The sequence below is a fragment of the Eptesicus fuscus genome, chromosome 23, assembly GCF_027574615.1.
Source record: "Eptesicus fuscus isolate TK198812 chromosome 23, DD_ASM_mEF_20220401, whole genome shotgun sequence".
In the NCBI taxonomy this organism is placed as follows: domain Eukaryota; kingdom Metazoa; phylum Chordata; class Mammalia; order Chiroptera; family Vespertilionidae; genus Eptesicus; species Eptesicus fuscus.
The window spans coordinates 8,892,146-8,910,164 of NC_072495.1; the positions used below are offsets into that span (position 1 = coordinate 8,892,146).

The 18,019-nt window shown below is 42.9% G+C and overlaps 1 protein-coding gene across 2 annotated transcripts in view; it reads right to left on the reverse strand.

Annotated features, from left to right (window-relative positions):
- Positions 1-18,019, reverse strand: part of PTPN11 (protein tyrosine phosphatase non-receptor type 11) — a 54,810-nt gene that overhangs the window by 23,103 nt on the left and 13,688 nt on the right. For both annotated transcript variants that reach the window (XM_054712869.1, XM_054712868.1), the window contains exons 2-6: positions 15,791-15,913; positions 10,656-10,850; positions 7,574-7,766; positions 6,727-6,843; positions 5,999-6,112 (exon numbers count right to left, since the gene is read on the reverse strand). In XM_054712869.1, the coding sequence (XP_054568844.1) occupies positions 5,999-6,112; positions 6,727-6,843; positions 7,574-7,766; positions 10,656-10,850; positions 15,791-15,913 (742 nt within the window). The remainder of the gene's footprint in view (positions 1-5,998; positions 6,113-6,726; positions 6,844-7,573; positions 7,767-10,655; positions 10,851-15,790; positions 15,914-18,019) is intronic.

Below are 18,019 nucleotides of genomic sequence, written 5' to 3' on the forward strand. Positions count from 1 at the left end.
ACAATGTGAGCAGAACTGTGACAACGAAACGGCTATTCCAAAATTTTAAATGAGTGCAGATTAATTAAAGCCATCTGCCGTCTTCAAGCCAGCATTTCCTCTGAACAGTGAGCCAGTCTTACTGAGCAGTATTCACTGTGTTATTAGGAAGGAGGTTCAATCTTGATTTTTGAACATTAAGGTGAAGTTCAAAAAATCCAAATACTATGAACTGACTCAATCGCTTAAAAATCAACAAAGAAAAACACCTCCAACAAAATCTAAATGAATTTGACAGTAAAGCAAAGACTATTCACTTAGGAAACAAACTTCACGTGACACGTCACTGGCGGAGGGCGCGTGGCCAGAACAGTCTCTACAAAAGGTCTTCATCCAGGCCCTCCCTGTTTAATCACCTTCCCTCTCTCCCTCTGCCTTCAAGGTCAAGTGCAAGCTTTTGAGAACAACTCACGAGGCCTTCTCTTCTGAGCCCATGGAGGCCTGCCTCTAACCTCAGCTTTTACTTCACCAAGTTACTGGGCTATCTGTATCTCGGTTTCCTCAAGTGTGAAGTGAGGATAATCCTAATTCCCTACCCCAAACAGCTGGTGTAAGAGTTACATGAGATTACTTTGTGAAGTGCAAAAATGGGCCTGGCATACAAAGAAGCACTAAGGCCGCTCAGTGTGGCTCAGTGGTTGAGCATCCACCCATGAACCAAGAAGTCAAGGTTTAATTCCCAGTCTGGGCACATGTCCGGGTTGCAGGCTCAATCTCCAGTAGGGGGCATGCAGGAGGCAGTCGATGGATGATGTTTCTATCTCATCAACGTTTCTATCTCTCTGTCTCTCTCCCTTCCTCTCTCTCTAAAAATCAATTATTTTTTTTAAAAGCACATCCCTAGCTGATTTGGCTCAGTGGATAGAGCGTCAGTCTGAGGACCCGAAGAGTCCAGGATTCGATTCTAGTCAAGGGCACATACCTCGGTTGCAGGCTCCTCCCCAGCCCAGGGCCCTGGTCGGGGTTCGTGCAGAAGGCTACCAGTCGATGTGTTTCTCTCACATCGATATCTCTGTCTTTCCCTCTCTCTTCCACTCTCTCTAAAAATCAATGGAGCCCTGGCCGGTTTGACTCAGTGGACAGAGCATCAGCCTACAGACTGAAGGGTCCTGGGTTCAATTCCAGTCGGGGGGCACGTGCCCGGGTTGCAGGCTTGATCCCCAGTGGGGGCATGCAGAAAACAGCCAGTCAATGATTCTTTCTCATCACTGATGTTTCGCTCGCTCTCTCCCTCTCCCTTCCTCTCTGAAATCAATAAAAATACTTTTAAATAAAATGAAATAAAATAAAACAAAATAAATCAATGGGTGAGGATTAAAAAAAAAAAGGAAAGGACAGGCAGAGCCCCTGTCCCAAGCACAGTCAGGTGCTACCTGGCAGCTGTCTGTGATTAATAATGACTAGCAATGTGTCTCCCCCAGCTCATTCCTCAGTGCCCATTAGCCCATTCTCATCTGTGCCCTTGCCTGAACACATTTCATTTCCCACGGAGAAAGGCTGTCATCCATCTACAGCAAGGCTGACAATAAAAAGAACTCAGAAGTTGTGAGTTTCCTCACTCTGCTCTCAGAGGCTCCAACAGCCATGAGATCATCAGCAACCCCTGCTGAGGGTGCTTCCTCCCCAGCACCAGGCTGAGGGCTGGAAGAGGCAGAAGAGGGTACAGCAAGCCCTGCCCCCAGGAGGGTACATTCCTTTCCTGGTTTATCTTCCACAACCTCCTTCTCACCAGCAGCCCCTGGGGCACCAAAAGCTGAGAAGGACCTGTCAAGCTAAATGTCACTGTGTCTCCATCCAAGATAAGGCTGGGACAGGAGCAAAAAAGGCCTGTGTAAAGCTGAGACACAAGCTCCAGACACCCTGTTTTCCCCAGCAATACAGCTCAGGGGTTCGCACCAAAGATGAACCCTCAAAAGGGCCCGAGGCTAGTTCCAGTCACCTGATTGCATGAGTCAAAGCAGATCTGGAGACAATGGATTGCATCAAACTATTAAACCTTAAAAGGCATCAAGAGTCAAGACCCTAATCCAGTTGTACATGTGGGAGATCCCAGCAGCACGACTGCCTGTGGATGGGACAAGTACTCCCTGTGCAGAGCCATCCCCTACATTTAGGGCCAGTGAACAGCCCTGCTCCCCACCCGTGGCTCCCAAAATGTCAGTAGGGGCTCCCCCAGTCACTGCAATGACCAAAAAGAGACCCCTACAGTCCTGGCTGGTTTGGCTCAGTGGATAGAGTGTTGGCCCAGACTGAAGGGGCCCAGGTTCAATTCATGTCAAGGGCACATGCCTCCGTTACAGGTTCAATCCCCAGCCCTGGTTGGGGCTTGTGTGGGAGGCAACTAATCAATGTGTTTCTCTCACATCAATGTTCTCTCTCTCTCTCTCCCCCTCCCTTCCACTCTCTCTAAAAATCAGTGGGAAATATCCTTGGATGAGGATTAACAAAAAAGTAAATAAAAATACATAAGTAAAGAGGGAAGGCGGAAAGAAGAAATGGAGGGCACAGTACAAGTCCACTCGATGAGGAAGACAGGACAATGGCAGAGGCAGCAAGTAGGAAGTCCTTTATTTTTTTTTTTTTAAATATATTTTATTGATTTTTTACAGAGAGGAAGGGAGAGGGATAGAGAGTTAGAAACATCGATGAGAGAGAAACATCGATCAGCTGCCACCTGCACCCCCCCCCCCCCACTGGGGATGTGCCCGCAACCAAGGTACATGCCCTTGACCGGAATTGAACCCAGGACCCTTGAGTCCGCAGGCCGAGGCTCTATCCACTGAGCCAAACCGATTTGGGCAGGAAGTCCTTTAAAGGCAAAGGAAAAAAGTGGAGATGTGAAAGCACCTTTGGTCTTAAATTCTCTGCAAAGATGCCAAGGAGAGCCAGCAAATAAAAACAATTCTAAAGAGAAAAACATGACACTGGAGGGGCTGAGAGCAGAGAGAGATCAAAGGAAATAAAGGCATTTCTCTAGAACGAAGCTTTTGGACTAAAACCTCTAACCGCTGCAACGTTCTGCCCACAGGAAGGCAGCAGCCCTTCTCTGAGCTCCCGGGAGCCCGGTCTAGATGGAAAATCCGGGGCACAGCTCACGCCCGCCCTCCTGGAGTATTTTAAGCCCGAGGCTGCAGCCTGGCTGGGACTGTTGTTCACTGTGGCACCGATTAGTCACAAGGGGAAGATTTTCCACTAGGGATCACCAGAAAGAATGATTATTCTAGACACAGCTTTGGGGTGCACTTAAAGTCTTGTTTCCATACAACCTAACCATCTCGAAGGAGAAATTACAGCTCCCCTGAGCAGGATGTGATCACTTTTAAAGAAATCAAACTGGACTGTGGGCTTGGAGACAGGCGCGAGCTCCTCCTGAAGATGCACCAGACAGCTGAGCTGCTGGTGGGATCAGGACATCTGTGTGTGCGGCTGTCAGTGAAATGACTGTAATGCCTGTGCAAACTGAAAACAGCTTCGGACCAGGACAGAGGAGAAGGGCTTGCATAACCCAAAGAAGGCTGGGCTTTAAAGACAAATCAAATCGCTAACGAAACAAGCTTTCAAGTGTGTGTGTGGGGGAGGAGGGGTAATTCCACTTAAAAAGTGTTGTGAGGGGTTTGTATGTGTGATGTGTGTGTATTGTGTTTGTATGGTGCTTTTTTTTAAGATTTTTTAAAATATATTTTTATTGATTTCAGAGAGAGAGAGAAACAAACATCAATGATGAGAGAGAATCACTGATCGGCTGCCTCCTGCATGCCCCACCCTGAGGATCGAGCCCGCAACTCGGGCATGTGCCCTGACCAGGACTCGAACCGTGACCTCCTGGTTCACAGGTCGATGCTCAACCACTGAGCCACGCTGACCGGCCTAAATATGTTTTTATTGACTTGAGAGAGAGAGGGAGAAAGAGAGAAACATCGATGTAGAGAGGAACATCTATCAGCTGCCTCCCGCACACACGCACCCCAACCAGGGACCAAGCCCAAAACCCAGGTTTGTGTCCCGACCAGGAATTGAACTGGCAACCTTTCAGTGTATGGGACAATGCTCAACCAACTGAGCACTCCAGTTGAGGCTATACAAATCTATTTCATATACATTCAAAAATTTTTCATAATCAAGTGGGAGAAAAAGCCCTTCCGAATTCAAACAAACTACGTGTGTGTGTGAAGCAAGGAAATGTAAATAGTAGCTGATAGGTATTAATATTAAGGAATTACTATTAATAGTTTTGGATGTGATGATATTCTGGTTATAATTTTTTGAAATGAAAGTTAAAGATGAAATGACATCTGGGATTTGCAATAACCAGGGCTGAGGGAGTGAATGGTTTTGTTAAAAAAGATTAGCAATTGCCCTGGCTGGTGCTGCTCAGTTGGTTGGGCATCATTCTATGCACCCAAAGATTGCTGGCTCCATTCCCGGTCAGGGCACACACTCGATCCCCGGTAGGGGGCGTGGAGGAGGCAGCCAATAGATGTTTCTCTCTCACATTGATGCTTCTCTCTCACATAGATGTTTGTTTCTCTCTCTCTCTCTCTCTAAAAATCAGTGTTTAAAAATCTTTAGGAAAAAAAAGATTGTCAATTGCTAATGCTAGGCGGTTAGTATATTGCTGTGATACACTATTCCCTCTGCTTTTGTATATATTTGAAATCTTACATAATAAACACTTCTGAAAAATTGTTCTTTTTCATTCAAATTCTTATGTAAGGTTTCTAAAATTTTTGTAGTTATCCGTCTTATCTCATGAGGCTTTAGAGACACTAAATGAAATGAAGTAAATGTAATTAGATGAATGTTGAAATGCTGTCGTTTATTATGGAGGTTGGCAGGACAGAATAATGAAAAGAGCAAGCTTGATATTCTACAATTCTGACTTATTAAGTTTATCATCACTTCTCCGGTGATGCTTTTCATCACTGTCTTCCCTCTCTCAGCTCTTTAAAGACAGAAGCCCTGACAATCTTGTTTGCCATGGTATCCTCAGTGACTAAGCCAATGCCTGGTAGAAAAGAATAAACTTGAGTTCAAGTCTCTGTTCACAATGTTGAACAAGAACTGTGAGTGTTCTATTCTGTACCCACCCTCACTGCCTCGATTCCATCAATATCTGTGGGAAGACAATTTACTTAACCTCCCTGAGCCTCAGGCTCCTCGTCTGTAAAACAGAAATATCTCAACAAGTTGATCGTACACACTGTGACTAAAATGGCTTTATTTGGCCATTCATTCATTCATTCATTCATTCCACAAATATTTGTAAATTCTAAAAGTCCTACAAAATTATGGAACAATGGACTACATGGAGTGTCTGCTGTGTGCCAGGCGGTGTGACACACACTAAGGATAACTATGAAGGTGAATATGGCACAATCCTTGATTTTGAGGAAGTGTTCTGTCAAGTGGATGAGAAGAGAGAGGTTGAGATGACAACGTGAACTGGTAAGGGACATACCAGAGTACAACAGGAACACTGCGCATTCCCACGGGGGAACATTCTCCTACCCGAGTTGGTTTAAGGAAAGAAATCAGTTCACTTCACTTCCCAGCATTATAAATGTCAACACCCAAATGAAAGCCAACATGGGCATTTCTCTTACTCGGTCACTGCACTGAGGCTTACATATTCTTTCTGAAGACCCCAGCCAATGCTGGAAACCTTCCAAAGAAGTCAGATCCCTTTGTTTGTCTGGATTTCTGCCAGCAAACCAAAGGAGTCAAATAGAGCTACTGGCCCGTCCATTTCATATTAACTGCCAACTCCCTCCCCAGAACACAATACCCTTCTGTTTCAAAGAAGCCCCTCAGCAACTCGTTCCATGTCAATCAATGGCCGAACTAGGACACAGATTCATGTCTTTCAGATCCAATTGCAAACACAAGACCAACTTCTTGTCTACTAAAAATAGGACTTATTCACTCATGTTAAAAATATATATATATTTTAATAACTTACCTCAAATTCTTCCCAAAAGCCTTGTTTGACTTTATCTGTGGTCTCTGCTAATTTGCTTAGTTCTCGAACCCGGCTCTCTATTTCAGCAGCATTGATACGAGTTGTGTTGAGGGGCTAATCAAATTCAGCCGTTGGTGTGAAATGAAGAAAGTATTACAGAAAAAAGTGTTAATGCAAAAAGCAAAACATAACAGAGATGTCTGTTTTGGTATTCATGAAGGCAAGGACAGGAAGTTCACAGGACATTGTAATTCTCAAGCATTTTCAAATACAGTTTCACTTTCTTTTCTGTTCTGTCAGGAAATAAATGTTTCTCCAATCTTCACACACACTTTACTCTGCTGGTATAAATTCAATCTGCTTTTTGTTCTAAATAGACCAAAATATTAGAGAGGTAAAATAATTTGCCACTAAGTTATAAGAGTAAACTCTGAAATAGCAATAACTCCAAAATGACTATGCACCTACAGTGAAAGGCCATTTAGGGGTACATATGGAGATAGTCATGGAAATGATGTATCTGGAATTTCTTCCCAAATACCACAGGAGGAGGGCCATGAGTGGAGTAAAAAATAAAGCAGGATTTGATGCGATGATCATAACTGAAGTTGGGTGATAGGCACATAGAGGTTTGGGATACCATTCTACTTCTGTATATTCGGAATATCCTACATTAGGATTTTTCAGCTCTGTAAGGAGATGGCACTTTAGCTTTCTAACACGCTCACCTGCTTGAGTTGTAGAACTGTGCCCAATGTTTCTACCATGGGATTCTTCTTATAATGCTCCACGAGATCGGTCAAAGAGTCGAACCGCTCTCCTCCACCAACATCATATTTCAGTTCCTTGCAACACAAAAAAATGATGTTTATTACCTCTACGTTAAATTACTGTTTTCCCAACTGAAGTTCAAAGAGGAACTCCCCACCGCCCCCAGTAATGGAAAGATCAGACAACTGGGTAACAGCAAGGAAAGGACGCAACAAGAAGGACAAAAATGAAATGACTGACCAAGAGTCTACTGTGAGGTATGAGAAGCAATAAGTACCCAACATCAAGTAGGCCACAAGAAAGTTTCTCCTTCATAAGTTAACTAAATAGTGGCTTTTTTTTAATGTTTTCATTGATTTCAGAGAGAGAGAGAGAGAGAGGAAGAGAGAGAGAGAAACATCAATGATGAGAGAGAATCATTGATCGGCTGCCCCCTGGGGACCAGTGCTCAACCACTGAGCCACACCGGCTGGGCTAACTAGTGTTAAAAAATGAAAAATAGTATTCTTTACTCTCTACTTATACTCTAGCCTGATGAATAAAAAGCAAATAACTATTTCTCTCTGAAACACAACAAACTCCAAGGCTGGTGGAGGCATGACTTAAATTGCCAGAGAGAGACTGGAAATAAACGATTTAGCAAAGTTTGAAATAAAAAAATTATAATTACTAAAAGTGTAGAAGCCCTTGACTAAGTGAGCAAGAAAATCTGACTTTGGAAGAAATGGTATCTGTTTTCTCCAAGTAGAACAATCACCAAAGACGAGAGTTGGCAAAGAGACCCAAGTTCAACTGAGGCTTTACCTGACAGCGGATCATGACATGGGTCACTTTGGACTTGCCGTCATTGCTCTCCCCCTTGTCATCACCAGTTCGGACTGAGAGAACAAAATCTCCAGGGTGGCTCTGGCTCTCTCGTACCAGAAAGCTACCATGTTTTCCTTTCTCAGTTAATAACTTCTCTGCTTCTTTCCCGGAGAGGTGTCCATGAAACCACCTAAGTATTTTAAAATTAAAATAAATTGAGTTCTGCCATGAAATTACAATACTCTTTCACAAAACTACCATATACGGTCAGCTCTCCTAAACACAATTTAAAAACACATTTTTCCAAGAGATGGAGCGATAGTACATTAAGACAGAATTTGCAACCCAACAGGCAGGAAGGATGACAAAGCTGTCAAGAATGACCATTAGCCCGGCCAGCATGGCTCAGCGGTTGAGCATCGACCTATGAACCAGGAGGTCATGGCTTGATTCCCGGTCAGGGCACATGCCCGGGTTGCAGGCTCCATCCTGGTAGGAAATATGTGGGAGGCAGCTGATCAATGATTCTCTCTCAACATTGATGTTTCTCTCTCTCTCTCTCTCTCTCTCTCTCTCTCTCTCTCTCTCTCTCTCTCTCTGTCTCCCTACCTCTCTGAAATCAATAAAAATATTTTTTTTAAAAAAAGGAATGACCATTAAACTTCTTCAATGAGCCCCCAGCCATTTGACGATAAATGTAATCAACCTTTCCTTTCTCTTTTACATCTCCCACCTTTTAAAAATGTATTTTGTCAGCTGAGACCGGTTTGGCTCGGTGGATAGAGCGTCGGTCTGCGGACTGGAGGGTCCCAGGTTCGATTCCGGTCAAGGGCATGTGCATTGGTTGCGGGCACATCTCCTGGTGGGGGATGTGCAGGAGGCAGCTGGTCAATGTCTCTCTCTCATCGATGTTTCTGGCTCTCTATCCCTCTCCCGTCCTCTCTGTGAAAAATCAATAAAATATATTTAAAAAAAATAAAATAAATAAAATAAATAAAAAATATATATATATATATATTGTCAGTTCTCCATACCCAGCATTAAAAGGACCAACTACTTAATCACAGCCTTTTAGAGAAATTATAATAGAAAGTTATAGTAGAGACAGAGAATGGTATAAATGTTTGCCCATATAAAAAGAAAAGAATTGTATGAAAATAACGAAAAATAAATTTTTAGATAAAAAATAAAATAAATGTTTGCCCTTGCTCTGGTATATGAACAGTATGCAAAAAAATATCTTCATTTTAAGTTCATTCAAGCATTTCAAATTCTTCCATATTTACAACCTATACTTGCACAGCCTCCGAGTTTGCTAGCAACATCTTTGGCTTGTATGCTGGGTTATCATTTCAAACTGTAATGCATATAAGACCTAAAGGGGTCAGGGGTCTTGCTTAAAAATGTGAATTCCCATTGCTCACAAGCAGAGATACCAATGCACTTGGATCTGCATTTGCAAGCAGCACACCAGAGTCCTGACACAGGCCATTCGAGGACAGACGGTGAGATACTATAGAAAAGTGTAACATAGTCATGTTTATAAGGTGGCTTTTTCCCTCAGGATCTTGGGAAGAAAACAAGTACTATTCTGGCAGATGATGCTAATGGCTCATCATTAAAGGAATATACTTTGAGCTATTTTTCATCCACCCTCAATTGAACAGAGTAAAATTTAGAAGTAAGCTGCACAGGGTTGGCGGGCAGCCTTTTGCTGGAAGCTGCAGTCACAGCTGGAGAAACAAATTATCAGCATATAATAGCATTGACATGGAGGTGCAGGTCGAAGATACAGAATACACAAACCTAATTAAGAGACCCTGAATTTGTACTGAGTCAGAGGAGATGGGAATGTAGAAAACCAATAAAATCAATACAAATTAAGTCAAGCCCCAGTTTACATCAGCCCAGTTCCAACACAGCGGTGGGGGGGGAGGGGGAGAGAGCTCTGAAATAATACATTCCCACTAAGCAAGGTCATTCTCACACATCTGTGGGTGCAACAGAAAGGAGCTGCTGAGAAATCGGACCCTGGGAGTTCTCAGCTTTCCCACTTCTGAGCTTAAACTGACATCTGTTGGTGATATTGCTGCATGACTGGTCAGCAGCTACTACCGAGAACTGCTGCAACTTTGGTGTCGCTATTATCGTTTGTTTTCCTCTCATAACTCTCAAAGATTACCAGTTCCATAATCTTAAAATTACTGCACGTACTAAGAATACACAGGAATAGCCCGAGCCCCTTGGAATGAGTGTAAGTCACACTGACTGAAGCTTTGGCAAGAAAAGGGTACCCTGAAAATAATGTGATCCTATTATTCTTACTTTAATAAAACTAAAAGATTGCAGCTTGGGCTGAAAAAGGCAAAGGGATTAATTAAGATGTACAAATTCACACTAGCCAGTCTGGCTCAGTGGATAGAGCATCAGCCCACAGTCTGAAGGGTCTCGGGTTCGGTTCCGGTCAAGGGCACGTATCTTGGTTGCAGGCTTGATCCCCGGTCCTGATCAGATGGCGGGGTGTGGGCATGCAGGAGGCAACCAATCAATGTGTCTCTCTCACATCGATGTTTCCTTCTCTCTGTCTCTCCCTCTCCCTTCCATTTTCTCTAAAAAAAATCAATGGAAAAATATCCTCAGGTAAGGATTAACAAACAAACAAACAAACAAACAAAAGATATACAATTGACAGGTGCAAAACAGTCACGGGGATGTCAAGTACAGCTTGGGTATATAGTCAATAATATTGTAATATGGTAAGATATGTACACATATAATACCTTAATAAAAAAAATTGGGAAAAAATAATAATAATATTGTAATAATGATATATAGTGTCAGGTGGATGCAAGACTTATCAGGGGATCACTTCACAAGTTATGTAAATGTCTAACCACGACACTGTATACCTGGAACTAATATAATATTGAATGTCAACTGTAATTGAAAATTGTTTTTGAAATTTTTAAAATCAGATTGCAGCTTGAGAAATCGGTACAAGCCAAACCCCCATAATGTATTCACATAACACCTCTGGTGCAGAAGACGCAGAGACTGCAGTTACTAAGATGTCACTGACCTTTCAGAGGTAGGATCTGCACAGTTCAGAGGATATTTGAGCTCAATAACATCTCCATTCTTCTCTTTTAATTGCCCATGATGCTCCATGTAATACTGAACCAACTCAGCCAAAGTGGCGAACTTCTCCCCTCCGTACAGGTCATAGTAGTCACCAGTGTTCTGAATCTTGATGTGGGTGACAGCTCCATTTCTTCTAAAATAGTCCATCAGAAAGAGGGGGAAATAAATAAAACACTGCACTAGTAACAACAGATCTCATATTCATCATTGGATTTCATCTAAACTTTAAAACAAACCCAAGGAACTATCCCCATCAGCAATGCAATGACTGAAATAACCACACAGTCCATCATTTCAACACAAAGGGCTCTGTTTATTGGTTTCTTCCCTTATACAGCTTCTAATTTGAAAGTCTGACCTATCCAGTTGCATATTTTAAGTGACTTTTTTTTCATCATTAATCGAGACAAAGAATTAAAAGTTAAACTAATATACATCTATCATGTATGGCTACGAAATGACTTATATAAGAATATTCGCTGCAGCCTTATTTATAATAGACAAAAATGAAAACTCAAATATTTACCACCAAAACGGATAGACAAATAGCTGCATACTCATATAATGGAATACCGCACAGCAATTTAAAAAACCCACCAATTCATGTAACACCATAGATAAATCTCAAAAACATTATGTTATTAAAGAAAGAAGCCAGATACAAAAGAATACATACTTTAATATATTTTTTTAATATATTTTTATTGGTTTCAGAGAGGAAGGGAGAGAGAGAGAGAAAACATCAATGATGAGAGAGAATCATTGATCGGCTGCCTCCTGCACGCCTCACACTGGGGACCAAGCCCACAACCTGGGCATGTGCCCTTGACCGGAATCGAACCCGAGACCCTTCAGTCCACAGGCCAACACTCTATCCACTGAGCCAAACCGGCCAGGGCCAAAAATATATATATATTTTAAAAACTGTACACAGCCCTGACCGGTTTGGCTCAGTGGATAGAGCGTCAGCCTGCAGACTCAAGGGTCCCAGGTTCGATTCTCAAGGGCATGTACCTTGGTTGCAGGCACATCCCCAGTGCGGGGTGTGCAGGAGGCAGCTGATCTATGTTTCTCTCTCATCGATGTTTCTAACTCATCCCTCTCCCTTCCTCTCTGTAAAAAAATCAGTAAAATATATATTTTTTAAAAACTGTACACATAACAAAAAACTGAATGAAAAATGAAAGAAATGAATCTAACTTTGAAGGTCAACTACACAGAAAATTCATTCCTGTGACTTTGAACACTGTACTAATTGTACACCCTTAATGGGATATATTCCAAGAACAAAAAGACTCCAAAGAAACCATGAACTTTACTTAATGGGTTTGTAATCAGAAATGGTAGTGGTAGAGTCATTCTGAATCTATTTCAGTATCTAAGGATTGGGCAAATGAAGTCATATATTATGCTGTTGTGGAACAGGATTCTTGCTTCAGAAGAGAAACACAAATATTGGCTGGAGAAAGGTGAGGAAGTTGGACTGAGTTAGACCTATCAGTATGAACACTTGCTTTTAAATATGTAAATATTTATTTCCTAGCTCCATACACTGTAAGGGCCTAGAGGTAATGACACTCTGAGAGGATAAACACCAAAAGATGGAGCAAACAGATATATGTGCTTCCTGATGGGAAATAAACGGGATGACTTCAAAAGCCTTTATTAAAATCATAAGGGAGCCCTGACCGGTTTGGCTCAGTGGATAGAGCGTCAGCCTTCAGACTGAGGAGTCCCAGGTTCGATTCCGGTCAGGGGCATGTACCTTGGTCGCGGGTACATCCCCAGTGGGGTGTGTGCAGGAGGCAGCTGATCGATGTTTCTCTCTCATTGATGTTTCTAACTCTCTATCCCTCTCTGTAAAAAAATCAATAAAATATATATATTTTAAAAATCATAAGGGAAGTAGCAAGTATGGATTACATATGAGATAATATTGAGTCATGTTAACATTTCTCATGTAATAATAGTGTCATAGTTGCACAGAATGTCCTTGTTCCTAGGACATGCATATCTAAGTATTTAGTAGTAAAAATTGATGTCCTGATATCTACAATTTATTTTCAAAAGGTTCAAGGGATAAAAAGTACATAATATACAATAACATACACTCATAAAGAGAAAGAGTAAATATGGCAAAATGTTACTATGTAAAGGTGATGTGGGTGCTCATTGTTCTCATCTCTGAACTTTTCTATAAGTCTGAAATTTCTCAAAATAAAAAGTGGAGGGAAAACCCCCCACTAATTCTATAGTCTTCTGTCTGCTGCTTACTAACTATGAGATCAGCCTACTAACGTAACCTGTGCCTCAGCTTACTCACCTGTAAGATGAAGATAACAGTGGTACTTATTCATAAGTTGGTGGGAAAAGTAAATAAAATGATGTGTGTACAGTGTTTAGCTCAATAGTCTGGAATATGTCAAGTTCCCAATAATGTTTGCTATCATCATCATCGTTATCTTACCTAATAATAAACAAACATGTAAATTGACCATACCTCCGCTACGCCCACAGCCAATCAGAATGAGTATGCAAATTAACCCAACAACTATGGCAGTTAATTTGCATACATACCTGGGTCCCGGGAACATCCTCGGCACCCAGGTTACTCCGAGCCGGCCATCGGAGGGGCGGGGGGGGGGCCCCTGCCCAAGCCTAAAGCCTGGGTGGCTCAAGCCAGTGATTGGAGGGGCAGGGGCCAAGCTGGCAATGGGAGGGGCAGGGGGCCCCCTGCCCAAGCCAGCAATGGGAAGGGGAGCAGGGGCCCCCCTGCCCAAGCCTAAAGCGTCAGGCTGAGGCTTTAGGCTTGGGCAGGGGCCGAGCCGGCTATTGGAGGGAAGGGGAAAAAATCAATGGAAACATATCCTCAGGTGAGGATAAAAAAAACAAAAAAAGAAACGTCATATCCTATGAAAGATACATCTTGAAAATGCTTAAAGAAAGTTGTCTTTTTTTTTTAATAATTTTTTTTAAATATATTTTATTGATTTTTTACAGAGAGGAAGAGAGAGGGATAGAGAGCTAGAAACATCGATGAGAGAGAAACATCGATCAGCTGCCTCCTGCACACCCCCTACTGGGGATGTGCCCGCAACCAAGGTACATGCCCTTGACTGGAATCGAACCTGGAACCTTTCAGTCCGCAGGCCGACGCTCTATCCACTGAGCCAAACCGGTTTCGGCAAAGTTGTCATTTTTTTCATGGTGAAGGGACTGAAGTCCATGTTGATGAAAATACCTTGGCGGCTGCGGTGACTGGCAGTGGCTGTAGCAGCAGGGTGATGGGGCTGGCGCTTTCCCCTGATCAACCCAGTCGCCTCCCAGAGAGGGAGGCCAGACTGCAGCCTAAGCCTTCAGTAAGACATCCCCTGAGGGCTCCTAGTCTGTGAGAGGGGGCAGGCTGGGCTGAGGGACCCCTCCCCAGTGCACAAATTTCGTGCACTGGGCCTCTAGTTATGATATAATCTCTATCCAAACTCTTACAGGGTCAAATGTCACTTTAGGTTTGATGTTAGTGCTGGGACAAGCCCAGAGGACTGATGAAGGCTTCCACCCATTTCAAATCATAAAACGAAAGTAAAAGCCAATGACAGAGGCTCCTTAAAAACTAAACTACACTGAAAGGGACTTCCTGAGTCCCAAAGTGATCCTAAATGAATCCTCGAAAATACATCTTACTAAGTTCTTTATTTTAAAAAAATAATAATAAAATCAAATTCATAAAGCAGTTCAGTTCTAACTCCCGGAATGAGCTTGAGTAAAGAGAATTAGTATTTTAAGAGAAAGTCAATTTCTATCAAATTCTTCTATACCTACTCAAAGACTCAGGTAATAGGATGTTGGCCATGCTGTTCAAAATTTTTTATACAGGCCCAGTTGGCATTGCTCAGTGGTTGAGCATCCACCTATGAACCAGGAGGTCACAGTTCGATTCCCAATCAGGCCATATGCCTGGGTTGTGGGCTCAATCCCTGGTGTGGGGTGTGCAGGAGGAAGCCAATCAATGATTCTCTCTCATCATTGATGTTTCTCTCTCTCTCTCCCTCTCCCTTCCTCTCTGAAATAAATAAAAATATATTTCTATTCAAACTAAAAACAGCCCAATGTTCAACAATAGGGGACTGGGTAAACTATGATGTGTTCACAACCATTCAAAGATTATAGGGCCATTAAAATTAATAATTAGTTCTATAGGCATCAGCATAGAACTTAAAAAAGAATTTTAAGAAAGTTGCAGAATAATACGTATGTTATAAAGCCATGGATGTGAATTCTAAACACACACACACACCAACGTGACCTTGTTCACACACAGTACAAATGCAGTACAAGTATAAAAGCATGGCCAGGAAGGATATATGCCAACCTCTCGATGGCGGTTTCCTCTGGGGAGAGAGGAAGGGGAATGGGACTGGGCAGGGGAACACACAGGACCACAACTTCCTCAGTGATATTTTATTTCTTGAGAAAGACAAATGGCCCTGGCCGGTTTGACTCAACGGATAGAGCGTTGGCCTGCAGACTGAAGGGTCCCAGGTTCAATTCTGGTCAAGGGCATGTACCTTGGTTGCGGGCACATTCCCAGTAGGGGGTGTGCAGGAGGCAGCTGATCGATGTTTCTCTCTCATCGATGTTTCTAACTCTCTATCCCTCTCCCTTCCTCTCTGTAAAAAATCAATAAAATATATTTTTAAAAAGAAAGAAAAAGACAAATGAAACTCTTTAGAAGTATTTTTCCCACCAAGAGATCAATGGAAGGGAAGGAAAAATGCAGGGATCCAGGTTCAGGATGAATGGCTTCAAGGGTGGCTTAGGAACTGGTTATACTCTGCTCCAGCTCATCCTCGGTGGTCTCCGAGGATGCCCACCATCACCTCTTCCGCTGAATTCTCAAGCCCCTCAATCTCAGCAGGCATAGCTTGAGTCAGGTCTGATCGGTGAGCCAGGCCTCACCAAGGGCAGCAGGCAGGCCTTCACACTCTACACAAGGGCAGCAAGTGTCCACTCGTGGTTTCAACATTTCCTATCTGGAAACCACGGTCGGGAGTCTCTCCTTTTCTTCCCACTTACCTAACGGAAAGTGTGAAGTCTCCTGGGTTACTTTTACTGGGCCTCGCCAAAAAACTGCCATCAACGCCTCTTGTCAGCAGTAGGTTTTCGGCCTCCACGCCGGTGATATTTGGGTGAAACCATCTTGAGAGAGAAAGAGAGAGCAATGAACAACAGGATTCTGTCAGCACTACGTTCCACACCATCACAGCTGAAATGCCTAGGAGCAGAGTGGCTAATAAAACTACAAATCAAACCTTCCCTGCCCCTTCCCCCTCTTCTCCTTGGTCACTGCCTCTCCTCGCTGTCCCCTTGGTAGGGCCTGGGGTCCTGCTAGCCTAGTAGGCGGGGGAGGGGACCTGAGTATTAAGCCAGTCACTTGGTGGGTCAAGCCCAAAGTGACAGTCCACCTGGTCAGGAGACTGAACACATGGAGTGGAACTGAACACGTAAGTACTGAGTCACACCAGCCAGGGCCCACCAGCCAGGCAAGAATCATCAACGGATGTTAACACCGATGGTGAACATTTCAGGGGAGACAGAATATTTACTGCAATCCCCACAAAATGCTTACTAATTACATGTGAATTGACAAGAAAAATATACTAAAGAACTTCACAGTAGAGAATTTGAAGATACTATCTTAATCAACTGGTAAAAGTTAACATGACCAGTTATGACATCATGTGCCTCCTGACAACATACACAGAGAAGAACCGTGTCTTTTCTGTGATATTCCTGCTAAAAACGCATTATCTAATCTAATTATGAGGAACATAGACAAACGCTAAATGAGTGACAGTCCACTAACTGGCATGTACTCTTCAAAAATGTGAAAGACGAGTCAAAGAACTATCCAGATTGCAGGCCAATAACAACACTCAAGTAGTACAAGGCAGGGTTCTTTCTGGACTTTATCAGGAACAGAGGGAAGGGGGACAAAGGAAAAAGAAGGGTTTCGTTGTTGTTTGTTTTGTCTTTTGCTATAAAGGATATTACAGAAACAATTTGAAAGGGGGATAGGAATTCGATGATAGTACTGTTTAATGCAAATTTCCCTGATTTTGATGAGGGTGATTATGTGTGCAAGTGTCCTTGTTTTTAGGAAATACTCAGAAGAATTTTGGAGTAATAGGCATCAAGTTTGCAACTTACTCTCAAATAGTTCAGATGGTATTCACTTCAAAAAGTTCCTCTCTAGTTTCCAGCAAGATTTCCTTCATGGGCTCCAAGAGGGACAAGATTTGTGGTAAGAAGAGTCATTTCTAAAGTCCAATTATCCTGGACCTTTACAGGCTAATTCAATGCTCCCAGGAACATAAATCAATATTAAAGGTAAAGTCCTGATGCTGCCAGTAAGTGAACTTTTAAGAGACTGCTCAACAAATTATCGGCCCAATCACAGTGTTTTACAACAGAGAAGGAGACAGCGCAGGGTGAACATCTGCCATAAACCATGCATTAAGGACATGGCGCGTCCTACAGCCACAGGACTTGGGCAGATCACACAGACTCAGGTGCACATTTTGAGTGCTACCACTTACTAGCTCTGTGACCTCAGCAAGTTCTTTACACCTCAGATTCCTCATCTGCAAAATGGAGATGATAGTTCTTAGGTTCTTTTTTTTTTAAATATGTTTTTATTGATTTGAGAGAGAGAGGAAGGGAGGAGAGTAAAATATCTATATGAGAGAGAAACGTGGATCAGCTGCCTCCTATGCACCCCTTACCAGGGATCGAGCCTGCAACCCAGGCATGTGCCCTGACTGGGAATCTAACCAGCAACCTTTTGGTGCACAGAATGATGTGCAACCAACTGAGCCACACTGGCCAGGGTAAAAGGGAAATAATCGTTATCTCCGCTCTATGGAAGGTCAAGTGTTGCTGCTCTCTCCCAACAGCTTACTCCATTATTAGTCTTCCCTGGATACTGCAGGCTCAGAGGTTGCTTCATTTTTAATCACTGGTCATCCAGCCTGGGCCACAGGATCTATCTGCTGAGCTGGTCCCTTACTGTCATCACTGTCATCTCTTCCTTCTTTGTCAAAATAGGTTCTGCCCTGCTCAGTGGTTAGAGCAGTGATGGCGAACCTATGACACGCGTGTCAGCACTGACACGCGTAGCCATTTCTGATGACACGGCCTCATGCCGAGGATGAAACATTTGCTGCTCCTGGGGATGAAACATTTGTGAAATAATGTTTTTTCCTCAAAGTGACACACTACCCGAGTTACGCTCAGTTTTTTGGC